The sequence below is a fragment of the Merops nubicus genome, unplaced genomic scaffold (genome assembly GCF_000691845.1).
Source record: "Merops nubicus isolate BGI_N331 unplaced genomic scaffold, ASM69184v1 scaffold21182, whole genome shotgun sequence".
Lineage (NCBI taxonomy): Eukaryota > Metazoa > Chordata > Aves > Coraciiformes > Meropidae > Merops > Merops nubicus.
The window spans coordinates 1-12537 of NW_008594546.1; the positions used below are offsets into that span (position 1 = coordinate 1).

At 51.2% G+C, this 12537-nt stretch overlaps 1 protein-coding gene across 1 annotated transcript; it reads left to right on the plus strand.

The window, feature by feature from the left end:
• Positions 1-107: 107 nt before the first annotated feature.
• On the plus strand, positions 108-9749 carry LOC103768669 (erlin-2; the record flags this gene model as incomplete). The annotated part of the gene is made up of 9 exons (XM_008935820.1): positions 108-160; positions 435-496; positions 1782-1907; positions 3443-3516; positions 3917-3975; positions 5191-5282; positions 5609-5698; positions 7537-7616; positions 9254-9749. Coding segments are annotated over 9 exons (843 nt in total), but the record flags the coding sequence as incomplete, so codon positions are not given.
• Positions 9750-12537: the final 2788 nt, after the last annotated feature.

Sequence of the window (12537 nt, forward strand, 5' to 3'; positions counted from 1 at the left end):
GCTCGCTGTTGTCCCGAGGTGCGGGCAGAAACCTGAGGCTGTTCTGTGCACCCGTAGGATTTGGGCAGGGCAAATCCTGTCTTTTAAGCCTCTTCCCTTAAATCTCTCTTCAGACCACGCTGCAGACCGATGAGGTGAAAAATGTTCCCTGTGGTACCAGGTGAGCTGTCGGCGGTTCCCCCCTCGCTTTTGCTGGAAACCTTTGCATCTTTTTGGTTTCTGTGCAGCCACTCTCGGGCGCTACACTAATATTTCCAAACCAGGGCTCCCGTTCCCGGGTCCCGTTTCTGGAGGCGTGTGGGGCGGGGGAGGTGCCGGGGCGGACCCCGCGCTCAGCCCGCTAGAGGGGAGTGTCCTCCAGCCGCCCTGCCCGGCCGCAGGCAGGCCTGGGCCTGCAGCAAGCACCGTGACCCTTTTCCTTCTTCCTTCTGCAGTGGAGGAGTGATGATTTATTTTGACAGAATCGAGGTGGTGAACTTCCTCATCCAGAGTGCAGGTGAGCTCTCCCTGCACCCCGGGGGTTGTGTGCCCTGGGCTGCACTGGGGTTTGGTGCTGGGAGCACATGGGGAGTCCCCCCGTGCCTTGTGGGGCCTGATGCCTCCCAGGAGCAGGCTCTGAACCAGCTCTCCCAGACACCTCGCGTGTCCTTACTCCTCCCAGGTCTTTGTGCTGCTCGTTGCTTTGCTGATACCTGAATCCAGTCTGGTAATTTGTCATCTGTGCAGCTACAGCCCTGCTGGGCTGTGCAGGGAATTGCTTCTGATTGGGATGAGGTGTGCAGGAGACAGTGTCTGAGCCCTGCCTCTGAGCTGGGAGGAGAATGGCCTGTGCAGCCTTGGTTTTTATCATCCTGGTGGTTGCAAGCGTGGTGTGACTGCCTGAGCCCCTGGTCTTGTGCCAGCTGCAAGTCCCTGCTTAAGCACAGACCCCTCAGCCTTTGTCTGCTGCAGTCCAGACATGGCCTGTGTGTATTTGCAGCCAGTGTAGAGAGGGCTGGTACTAGTTTGATGTCCTGGTTACACAGCCTGGCACAGAGTGTTTGCTGGGGGTGTTGTGAAATAATAGCAGTGAATAAAACTCCCCTGAGCAAGGTGTGTGCAGGTTCCTTTTGTGGGTGGTTCTCTTCAGACTGGGGCTGTGACTGAGCTGTGAGGTTTTCATGGCAAGTGCTCAGCCCAGCCTGAGACATCAGAATCATGGAATCATTTTGGTTGGGAGAGACCTTTAAGATCATCAAATCCAACCACACCCCAGCCCTGTCAGGTCCCCACTGCCCCGTGTCCCTCACACCACATCTCCATGGCTTGGAAACCCCTCCCGGGGTGGGGACTCCACCACTGCCCTGGGCAGCCTGGCACAGCCCTGGGCAACCCTTGCAGGGAAAAAGTTGTTCCTCAGGTCCAACCTCAACCTCCCCTGGCACAACTTGAGGCCCTTTCCTCTTGTGCTGTCCCTTGTTCCTTGGGAGCAGAGCCTGACAGCCCCCTGGCTCCAGGCTCCTGTCAGGAGCTGTGCAGAGCCAGAAGGTCTCCCCTGAGCCTCCTTTGCTCCAGGCTCAGCACCCCCAGCTCCCTCAGCTGCTCCTCCCCACACTTGGGCTCTAGACCCTTCCTCAGCTTCGCTGTCCTTCTGGCCATGGTCGAGCCCCTCAAGGTCCTTCTTGGATTGAGGGGCCCAAAACTGACCCCAGGATTCGAGGTGTTGTCTCCCCAGTGCCCAGCCCAGGGGGACAATCCCTCCATGCCACCTGCTAACCCCATTTTCTCTCCTTGTTTTGTAGTGTACGACATAGTGAAGAACTACACAGCTGACTATGACAAAGCTCTCATCTTCAACAAGATTCACCATGAGCTGAACCAGTTCTGCAGTGTCCACACGCTGCAGGAGGTCTACATTGAGCTGTTTGGTGAGCTGCCCCTCTGGCCTCCTGCTCTTGGGTTGGTGGCTCCTCGAGCAGCATTTCTGAGGGTTATTTGCATGGTCTGGTGGTGCAGAACCCACCACCCCCAACTGATGGGCTTTAGAGCCACTAATTCAGTGACTGCTCCCTGTGAGATCAGGATTGTTACCCAGCTGCCATCATTTACTCCTTGGTATCTCCTGGTGCTGAGCACTTCAGTACATAGTAACAGAAACAGACCCAACAGACCCAAACCTGACCAGTCCCTGCCAGTGCTCAGGGCTTCATCTGTGACTGTGGACTCACAAGGAATCCCTGCCAGCCTCTGGGCAGTACCACAGCACTGGCTGCAGGCAGAGTGTTGCTCTGAGTGGGTTTGGGCCCCAAACTGACAAAATTTGTGGCTGGAAGAGCAGGGGGTGTTTGCAGACTCCTGTTCTCTGTTCAGGCTGGGCTTGCCAAGGGGCTGCCTGCCTCTCTGCTCTGACAGGCCCCTGCACACCCTGCAGAGCTGGGGCTCTGCTCCCTCCTCTCCCTCCGTGGGGCTCCAGCAGCTTCTTTGCCAGTGGAGGCTCCAGATGTTGGCAGCTGCTGGTGACAACTGCTTGAAATGGACCCAAAGCCACCGATTTGCACAGGAGGAATTCATATCAACTCCCGTGTGACTTTTTGTTTGAGCTGAATGTTTTCTGGCTGGGGAGGTCTGGAATGGGGCACAGCCCCTTTCCAGCAGATTTATGTTGGTCTCTGCCCCCACATCTGGGAGCAGGTGCAGGAAACTGATAACAGCTGTTTCCTGAACTGCTGGCTGAACTTCAGGGTGACTTCCAGATAGCTGAGCCCGACCCAAGCAAGTAACCAAGGAGCACTTTGCCATCACTCTCAAGGCCCTTCCATTTTTATGTTCCCTTTGCACCTCACAGCAGGCCCCAGCTGGAAGCACCTCTGTCCTTGGAGCTTTTCATTGAAGCAGGGGTTTGGTTTGTGTTTCCTTTTGAAATTTCTCAGCTATGCTGGAGTTCACTCTTGTCCATGGAGCCCAACAGATGTTGCTGATGATTTTTGTTTTCAGGCTGTTAAAATAACTAATGCAGCCATTTCACACCCCTGCCTTTCTGTGTTCCTTGCCTCCTGCTGGCACAGACATGGTTTAGCTGGACCATGTTACTTCAGGATCTAGCTGGGAAAGTAGCAGTGGGGAAGTGGGTTAGAGCACAGACTCTTTATGGTAAAGGTGCTACCTCTGGCTCAGAAGGATTCCAAACACAGATTATGGGAAGTGGGAGGAGTTTCACTGCATGCCTGCCGTGTTCCTGGAGCCTGTCTGGAGTGTTTGGTGCTGGTCTGTGCTGCCTGACACAGGAACATGCCTCGGGGTCCAGGGTAGGTTTTTCTCAGCCCAGCACTTCTGCTTCAGACTCACACTTGTACTTGCTTTCCAGGAATAAGAAATCTGAACCATTCCAGCTCATTCTGTATGTGTTGACAGCAAGCTGCCTTGTGGGGGTTTTAGTTACCTTTTTTTTTTCCCCTCTGATCAGATCAGATTGATGAAAACCTGAAACTGGCCTTGCAGCAAGACCTAACGACGATGGCTCCTGGGTTAATTATACAGGTAATCAGGATTCTGCCTCGGGGTGTCTAAGGGAGGGGAAAGGGCTAAAAGGAAACAGCAAGCTGTGAAACTTCTATAAAATTGCTTTATGATACAGACTTGAACTTGAGGAATGAGAACAGGTTCCTTTCCACCCCCTCTTAGCTCTGAAGTGTTGGGTTTCCCTTGGTGTGATCCTGGGCCCTGGTTTACTCCAGGGATCATCTCCTGTCCTGTCAGGAGACACAGTCCAGTGTTTGCTCTGGGGGGTTTGGACCTGGGCACGATTTCTGCAGCGTGTGGAAGCTTTGTGTGGCAGAGCATGCCCAAAGTGTTAGCTCCCCATCCTCTGCAGCCTCGGGGGCCACTGGGTTTTGGTTGTTGGCTGCTTGCCGATGTTTCCTTGGGTCTCTCTCTCCAGGCAGTTCGAGTTACAAAGCCAAACATCCCTGAAACAATCCGGAGGAATTACGAGCTCATGTAAGTGCCTGAGACTTGCACCTTTGTGTTTCCAAACAGAGTCACTCATCCAGACTAATGTGTTTTCACAGCAGGCAGGGTCAGGCTGGCCCCTGCCAGGCCCGTGCTCGGCCGCGTGCTGCCCTTCTGAAGGGCCTGGGGAGGCTGCAGGGAGCAGCACGTGCCGGGTGCTGGGAGGGGCCTGCAGGTCCCTGCTGAGGCAGAAGGTGTTTCTCCATTTTTGAACACGTGAGCACAGAAGTTGAGTGCCCAGGGGCTTCTTCCTGGTGACACAGGCCCTGTTTTAAAGAGGCCTCCCCAGAGCACGTGAGCGAGCGGCTGGTGAGTGGATGGATTCCACCACTAATCCTGCTGTTTGAATAGGATGGAGAAACTGTTGATTCAACAGCTGAAGACTTGCAAAGCTTTGAAATAACTTTCTTTAATAGCACTTGACCTCTGGATGCGTGCTGAGTGCCCTGAGCCAGCTGCCTTCTCTTGCCCTTGGCCGTTCAGCAGTGCTTGTGTTCTCTGAGCACGCTGCCAGTGGAGTCTGTAGGACAGAATTAAGATCCCCCTCATCCATTTTGCTTCCCTACCATGTCACCTGACCTTTTGGTATGGTGGTGAGCCATGTGCAGCATGGTGGTGACGGGCAGAATCCAAAATCATCCCATTACCTGTTGCCATACATGCAGCAGGGGATGTGTTGAGAGAGCTTTGCTCTTGGCTCTGATCTCTCCTCCCTGATCAGGAGCAGAGTATTTTATTTACATACACACTTTTAAAACTTCTTGTACAGAAGAGTAAGACAGAAAAGTCTTTAGAAGGTGAAAGGCTTAGAGCTGTTAGATTGACTGAAGGGTGATCTCAAAGCTGTGTCCTTCCAAAGGCAGGAGCAGCCATCTGGCAGGGCAAGGATCTTACAGCATTTTCATTTCTTGAAATAATTTCCTCATTAACAATAGCCCCAAAACCTTAGAGGTGTGTGTAGTCTGTGACCTGCCTCTTGTGGGAGGTGTCCTGGCAGGCTGCAGAGGGCAGGGGGGTGTTTCACCCTGACTTGGCTGTGTGGAGGGGAGCGAAGGACGTTTTGGTTCAGAAGCAGAGTGTGTGCAGGTCCCTGCACTCTGAGCTGCCTGCCCTCGCAGGGGCCCTGAGCCAGCAGCTCATGGAGATGTGTTAGGCCCCACCAGTAGGGTCATGTTTTGTAACTGGCTGCTTGTGGCCCACCAGGGAGAGTGAGAAGACGAAGCTGCTGATTGCAGCCCAGAAGCAGAAGGTGGTGGAGAAGGAAGCGGAGACGGAGCGGAAGAAGGCGCTCATCGGTCTGTCTGCCCCCAGGCAAAGCTCCAGGGGCGTGGGGGGCAGGCAGCAGGGACCCAGCCACTGGGGAGGGGTGTGCCTGGATCATGGGTGGGTGATCTCTCCTCTCCTCCCTTCCATGCTGAGCTGAAACTCTACCAGAGGAACTTGGGAGTTTATCAGGCTCCAGCTCTGCCCTCAGATGTAGCCTGACCCCTTCCGAGGGCTGGATCTTCTCCCACAGCTGACTTCCACCAGGAGGGGGTGGCGAGGGCTTCTAAGGGGAAGCTGCTGCTGGACTCAGGAGGACTGTGTGATGACAGCACAGATGTGTTCCTGTTCATTTCAGAGGCAGAAAAAATTGCACAAGTTGCTGAAATAACTTATGGACAGAAGGTGATGGAGAAGGAAACGGAGAAGCGAATTTCAGAGATTGAAGGTGAGTGGTGAGATTTCCACTGGGTCCTGCAGCCCGTGCTGACATCCACAGGGGTGAATTTACCACAGTCTTTCCTCTTAGCCCTTGTCTGTGGCACCTTGGGTAGTGCAGTTCTGAGGAGTTGTGTCTGAACAGGCTGCCAGCTGTCACACCAAAGTGAAAGTGTCCTAAAGTCTCACTGAGTCCTGTGGGGCAGCCACACCTCTGGATTGTCTGCAGTAAGCTTGGCTGCTGGGAGCTTTCTGTCCTTTTCTTGCTTAGGATTCTTCTAGAAGCTGTTTCTTGGAGGGAAGAAGAGGTAGGCAAATGTAGCTTTAGTTTTTTGTGTAGTGTGATATATTTAGCAAACAAAACCTGGCTATTAGACAGTCTGCAGCAGCAGGGGTCTGTTATGTGGCTTCCAGCTCCTGAAGGTTGAGAGAAGGGGAGGGGGAGCTGCTGCTTTTGTATTTTCCTTTAACCAGTAAATCTGGAATCTCCCTCTTTAGTTTGCACTTCTGCTTTTTCATCCTTTAGTTCTGCAGTGAACTACTTTCAGGAACAGGAATAGGAACGTTTCTTTGCAGAGTGTCCTTCTTTAATCTCTTTTGCAAGGTGATCTTTCTCAAAAGTTGTGCTGTTAAGATGATGTCCCCCCAACCACCTGATGCAGTGCTTTGTGAAGGAAATGCCAGGACATGAAAAGGGCATTTCCAGCTCAGAGTGGCAAGGCCTTATTTTCAATTACTTTCATTATAAGCCCTGTCAAGCTTTGTAGAAGGCCACTGAGGAGCCAATTAAGAGTTTTACAGATCAGCAGCTTCTCATTAAGAAGTTCTTTGCAGAAATACAATGGTTTTATTTCTTATAAATGCATGTCACTGGGTGTCAGGCCTGAGGATTCCTGCCCCCCCCTCCTTCTCCCCTGTGTCTCTGAGTGGGGCTGCTCTTTTTAGCCAAAAGAGAGGAAGTTGTGGGCCAAACTGTCTGACTGCTTACATGATTTTGAAGTGCAGCAGCTCACGGGGCTCCCTGCTAGGGTAAATAAATGGTTTATGCAGCTGTGCAGCTCTCCAGGCCAGCCTGGGATGTGTTGCAATCACGTGGCTCCCTGTCACAGGAAGAATGTCAGGAGATCAACAACAAACCAGCCAGACTAAGCTCATCTGAGCCTTAACGTGGCTTCTTATCACTGGCTAGACTAAAAGTCAGAAGGAAGAGGAGTACAATACAAGGAGGGGAGGAGTTTCTTCCCTTAAATGCCTCTGCTAGGGGCTGGGGAATTTCCATGTCCTGCAGGACCAGAGCCTTGATGCAGTTGTGGATCTTGCATTGGAGCAGAGCCTCTGAAGGTTCAAGCCCCCTATCCCTGGGAGCCAGACCCTCAACCTTGGTGTCCTGGGCACAGTCCCCCAGGGAAAGCTGCACCCCCAGCCCCAGGCACAGTCCCCTGGGGAAAGCTGCACCCCCAGCCCCAGAGCTCATCTGCAGCACAGCCCCCTGTGCTCCTGGCGTCCCCGTGGCTGCCCGGGAGCAGCTCCTGCATTTGCAGCAGGATTGCTGGTGGCTGGCTGGAGAAGAAAGAGCAGTGAGCCCACGTGAGGGGCACCCTAACCAGAACCGTGTGTTCTGCAGTGCTCTGAGCTCTGCAGCTGCAGCTGGCTGCTTCAGTGCTGCCCTGCAGCTCCCTCCTTGTCAGCTGAGATCCCCTTGCTGGTTTCCCGTGCTGCCCCCTCCCCTTGCTGTACCCCCTGCAGTTCAGAGGTGGTGCTGGCCACTTTGAAAAGCTTCCAGCCACCAAGGGTGTGAACATGGCTGCAGATAAAACCCTGACTAGGAGAGCCTGTGTTCTCTTCCAGATGCTGCATTTCTTGCAAGAGAGAAGGCAAGAGCTGATGCTGAGTGCTACACTGCTATGAAAGTAGCTGAGGCCAACAAGGTACTGTTCCTTCCTTACACTGTGCTTGGAGCAGGGCTCCTCACGTGAGGCTGTGTAGAAACACTGAACAGAAGTATTGCTTTATTTTGTGTTTATTGTATGCTTGTTGTGTCTCATTGGTTAAGTCAAAAAGCAAATCAAAGCTCTCTCCTCTCAGAATAGTTTCCATCAAGACTGGAACCACTAGAGCCTTATTTGCAAATTCCTTTTTTTCTCTGGACAGATAAATTTATGTCAGTACCTGAAATATCTGGCTGTGCCTGGAGATGGTTCTGCTAGATGTGAACAGGGCCTTGGCTCCCCCTGTATAGACAGGATCAGTTTTGGTGTTGCCCTTTGGTACTGTTGTAATTAGAAATGTTGATCCCTTCCAAACTGCAGCTGGCAAGTGGTCAGAGCAGGAGTGACAGGCAGGCTTAGAGTAAACAGCATGAGGTAAAAAACAAACAGAGTTGATCCTACACTCAGACTGACTGAACTGGCAAAGCCTTGGTCCTGCAGAAGGAAAAACAAAACCCAGAAAAAGGGAGATTATATGGGTAGAACTGCTGGGCTTGTTCCTGCCTACAGCACGTTCCCAGGACACCCCAGCAGGAAGAGTTTCTGTTCTGTAAGGGTCAGTGACAATGGACAGAGGTCTGGGATGTTTGTGCATGAGATTTGTCCCAGTTATTCTATCCTCTCTGTTCTAATGTCATTATCCTGAACGAATGAGCTCTGCTCTCCAAAACAGTCAATCTGCTCTCTGGAAAAAAGCCACTTGTATTTTTCTTTCCAGTAGCTTGCCTTGCAAGGGCTTTCAGTGAGTTATGTGCTTTTGAGCACCTCCATCTCTGCTACATTTGGCTTGAACATTTCCCCAGCTGCTTCCATCACTTCCTTCTCTTGCCATCCAGTCCCTGAGATTTAGAGCTTTGCTTACATGTGCAGAAGGAGAGGAGAGCCTTCTGGGCACTCCATCTTCCCAGCTGAGGAGAGGGCAAGTGTGCCTGCTAGTGGTGTGGAACAGTAGATACTCCTCCTGCTCATGACAGAAATTTGCATGTGATTGAATCCAGGCTGGCTGGGGTGCATTCAGGAGAGTGTGGCCAGCAGGTCGAGGGAGGTTCTCCTCCCACCTCTGAAATCTTATGTGCCTTTCTGAGCACCCCTGTTCCAGTGAGACAGAGAGCTCCTGGAGAGGCTGTTGGAGGCTCTGAAGCTGCTGAGGGGCCTGGAGCATCTCTGTGCTGAGGAGAGGCTGAGAGCTCTGAAGCTGTTGAGCCTGGAGAAGAGAAGCCTGAGAGGGGATCTCATCAGGAGCTAAAGGGCCCCGGGGGGCAAGAGGCTGGGGCCAGACTCTGCTCAGTGGTGCCCAGTGACAGGACAAGGGGCAACGGGCACCAACTGGAACCCAGGAGGTTCCACCTGAGCAAGAGGAGAAACTTCTCTGCTGGGAGGGTGCAGAGCCTGGAGCAGCTGCCCAGAGAGGCTGTGGAGTCTCCTGCTCTGGGGAGATCCCAAACCCTCCTGGCTGTGACCCTGGGCACCCTGCTGTGGGTGAGCTGCTGGAGCAGGGAGGGCGGTGGTGATCTGTCCCTTCCAGCCCCACCAGTCTGGGATTCTGTGATTCTCTGATGCTGTTTCTTTTCCTGCAGCTGAAGTTAACTCCTGAGTACTTGCAGCTGATGAAGTACAAGGCTATTGCTGCAAACAGCAAGATCTATTTTGGCAAAAATATCCCCAACATGTTCATGGACTCTGCAGGAAGCCAGACCAAATTTGAGGGACTGGCAGAAGGAATCCAAGAAGAGGATGGAGCAGGAAGCAGTGAGGACACAAAACTCCTTCATCACACCAACTGAAAAGGAAGATTTCTATTCTTTTTATATCAAAAGAAACATGAACTGGGAAGTTCCTTTTTGTTTTCCCCCTTTCCCATACTGAGAGAGATGAATCAGATTTATTCCTTTCAATCTTTTGTATGACAATTAGACACAAAGACTTTGGTATTTATGGGGTGGTTTTTGTGGTAACTTCTAAGCAGCCAGCTCCAGGTATGTCCTCTGGATGCACCTCTCCCTGCTCTTGGACATAGAGACCAAATTATTCTGGAGAGGCTCACTAGACTTTGTTCTGCAGCCAGCTTAGATGGGTGTTCAATTTTGGATTGAGGTTGTTCTGTAGCAGTTGAGAGTAAAATTTTGAGGGTTTGAAGGGGGGGAGTTGCCACTACAACTTGTTGTTTGGGTTTCTTTTTTTCTTGTTGGCAATTTCAAGTACTTTATTTCAACCCCCTTTTAAAAAAAGGTGCTAGATGCTTGTACACTACCTGTGTCTGCTCAGAGGCTCGAGGGGGAGGTCGGTGCCTGTTGGGTGAGTGCTGGGGTGGTCTAACAGCCTCTGTCTGTGCTCCAGGGTTCTCCTGAGCGCAGGGGCAGCCCCTGCACACCCCCAGCTGCACAAAACCTCCTGTCACCCAGGTTGGAGCCCATTGTTCTGCCTCGGTGGGGCAGCTGAGGCCACGTTAGAGCAGTTCAGTGAAATCCTGCAGGTCACCGGGCCGGGGGTGGATCTGAGCCTGAGACAGTGTCACACAGGTAGTGGCCCAAGCTGTTCCTGTTCTGCTTCTTAACACTGGTTTGTTTTCCACTTCTTGTTGTTGTTTGAGGCTTTTTCCAGCAGTTGAGCTGCTAGGTGAGGGGTGTGGGTGTGCTGATGGGGGCAGAGTCCTGCCAGCGGGTCGCTGGACCTGCTGTTGAGTGGAACCAGGCCACAGGCATGGCACATGTCACAGCTGGGAGAGCTAGGCAGAAAAAGGGCTTTTGTCTCAGGGATCCTGACTTGGCAAAAAGCCTTCCTGGCGAGTAACTGCTTGAATGACTAGCTCTGTGGTCACTGTGGGATGTCACCTGCCTCTGCAAGACCAGCGGGGTTCTGGTGTTCACAGTGTCCTCAGCAGGTAAAGTGAGATGATTTGGACTGAGTTACTGCTGGGTTCAGGGCTTTTTATCTGAATAGGCCTTGCAAAAGGAGGAGTTACAAGTTGTATAGGACACAAAACATCCCAGGGCAAAGAGTGTCTTGTCTCTGAGCTGCCCAAAGGTGAATGTTCCTCCTCTGCTCAGCACAATGCTACATAACATACCTTCTCTTCAGAAACCCTCTGAATTCTTCATGTACCAGGTGCAAAGAGGTGATGAGGGTTTGCTTTACACAATGCAGAACTTGAGGGGGTGTTAAAGACAAAAGCTCAGGCCTGGAGAGCAGGTCTGTGTGTTTCCCTCTCCCTGATCTGCTGCTTGGCAGCAGAGCCTGGTGGTAACTGCTGGGAGGATTTGCAGCCAGTGCTCCAACAGGAGGGGTCCAAGTGGGGGAGCTCACTGGCTTGTCAGACCAGCCTGTTGCATTTACAGCCTCATGCCCAGACACTTGCTGCCTGCTACACTTGGTTTTCCTCTTCAGAGTTTTAAACATGCATTAGTCTTTTTAATAAGCTGATCACACTAAGATAGAAATCTGATGAGTTTCAGCTGCTGGTTCCAATATTTTTACTTCAATTTTCTCTGTTAGGAAAGTTGATACTTGAAAATGCAAAATAAAAGATGTGTCAGTCTCTACTGGAGAAAAGTCCCATCTCCTGCCTGTCTTCTCTGTGTTTGTTAGGAAATAAACACTAAGGGAAGTTCATCTCCAGGCCTGTGCACTACATCAGACAACAAAGCAGCCAAAACCAGGCATCAATAGGCAGGCAGTAATATTAATGACTTTATAAATAGCTCTCTGCAGAAGGATTATGAACAGGGAGCAGCAGAAACTTAGCAGTGAGGCAATAGTACCTAAGCCTGTGGGGTGACCTCATTTGGGATTGTTCTACATTCATGTCAGGGATTTCCATTGGTAACTAAACACTAGTTTATACACCAGGATTATTCACTAATGAAAAGACCCAAATGAGCCAAAATAGTATTAGAAAGTATGGTTTTGTAGGACTACACAGTAATTTGGGATCAGTAGGTCTTAATGATTTCTTTTTTTAATTGGAAACGTTACTGCTAAAGCCTTCTTGGAATTCAGTTAAACTGTAGTAAGAGTGAAGAAAGGAAGAACAATGTTGAAATTGTACCAGTCTTCACAAGCCAAAATCCATTGCTGGGTTTTCAGGTTTCTTTATTGTGTATGTCACTTCCAGAGTTGATGTCACTACATGTAAATCCTTATTCCATCTGTCTCTTTGACTGGCATGTCGCCCTGTTTCTGTAATCTGAAATCTTTAAGAAAATCTGAATTCCCAGAGCACTCTGACAAGGAAGATGCAGGTTTGTGGCACTGCTGGTCCCTGAGATTCGCTGGCAGGAGCAGGGTTGTGCTTCACCAGTCCAGTCTTTGATCTTACATACTGAATTAAAAGCCTTTTTATTTTGATATTTGCTATGACAATTAAAATCGCCTTCAATTTTAATATCCCTCTGGTTTTGGTTTTTTTTTTCCATGGATAACCTTTAACACAATGTGCAGATTTATTTGCAGGGGTAGGTTTACCTGTTCTGGTGAGCAGAGAGGGGCAGAGGTGTCCCTGTGGGCCCTGCAGCCAGCCAGTGAAAAACCCAGTGACAAGCCTTCAGTGGCAGATATCTCAGATTTGGTAAAGTTTGCAGAAAAGCATTGTCATGTTTTAGCAGACAAAGGGCAGGAACCTTCTGGGGGTTTTTCAACAGCTGTGTAAATACTGTCAGGGCTCAGGATACGGGAGGGAGAGTAAGTTCTGCACATTAAGGCAAATACTTTAGCTAATGGGTTCCAGCTGGCGGGGTCCCATTCCTTCCATCCGCTCAAGGGTGGCATTGTCTGCAGCATCTCCCGTGCCATGCCTGGCTGTGGGGGGGGTTGTGGCCACGCTCCAAGGGCTCCCCCCGGCCCTGCTTTGGGGAAGGTTTTTCTC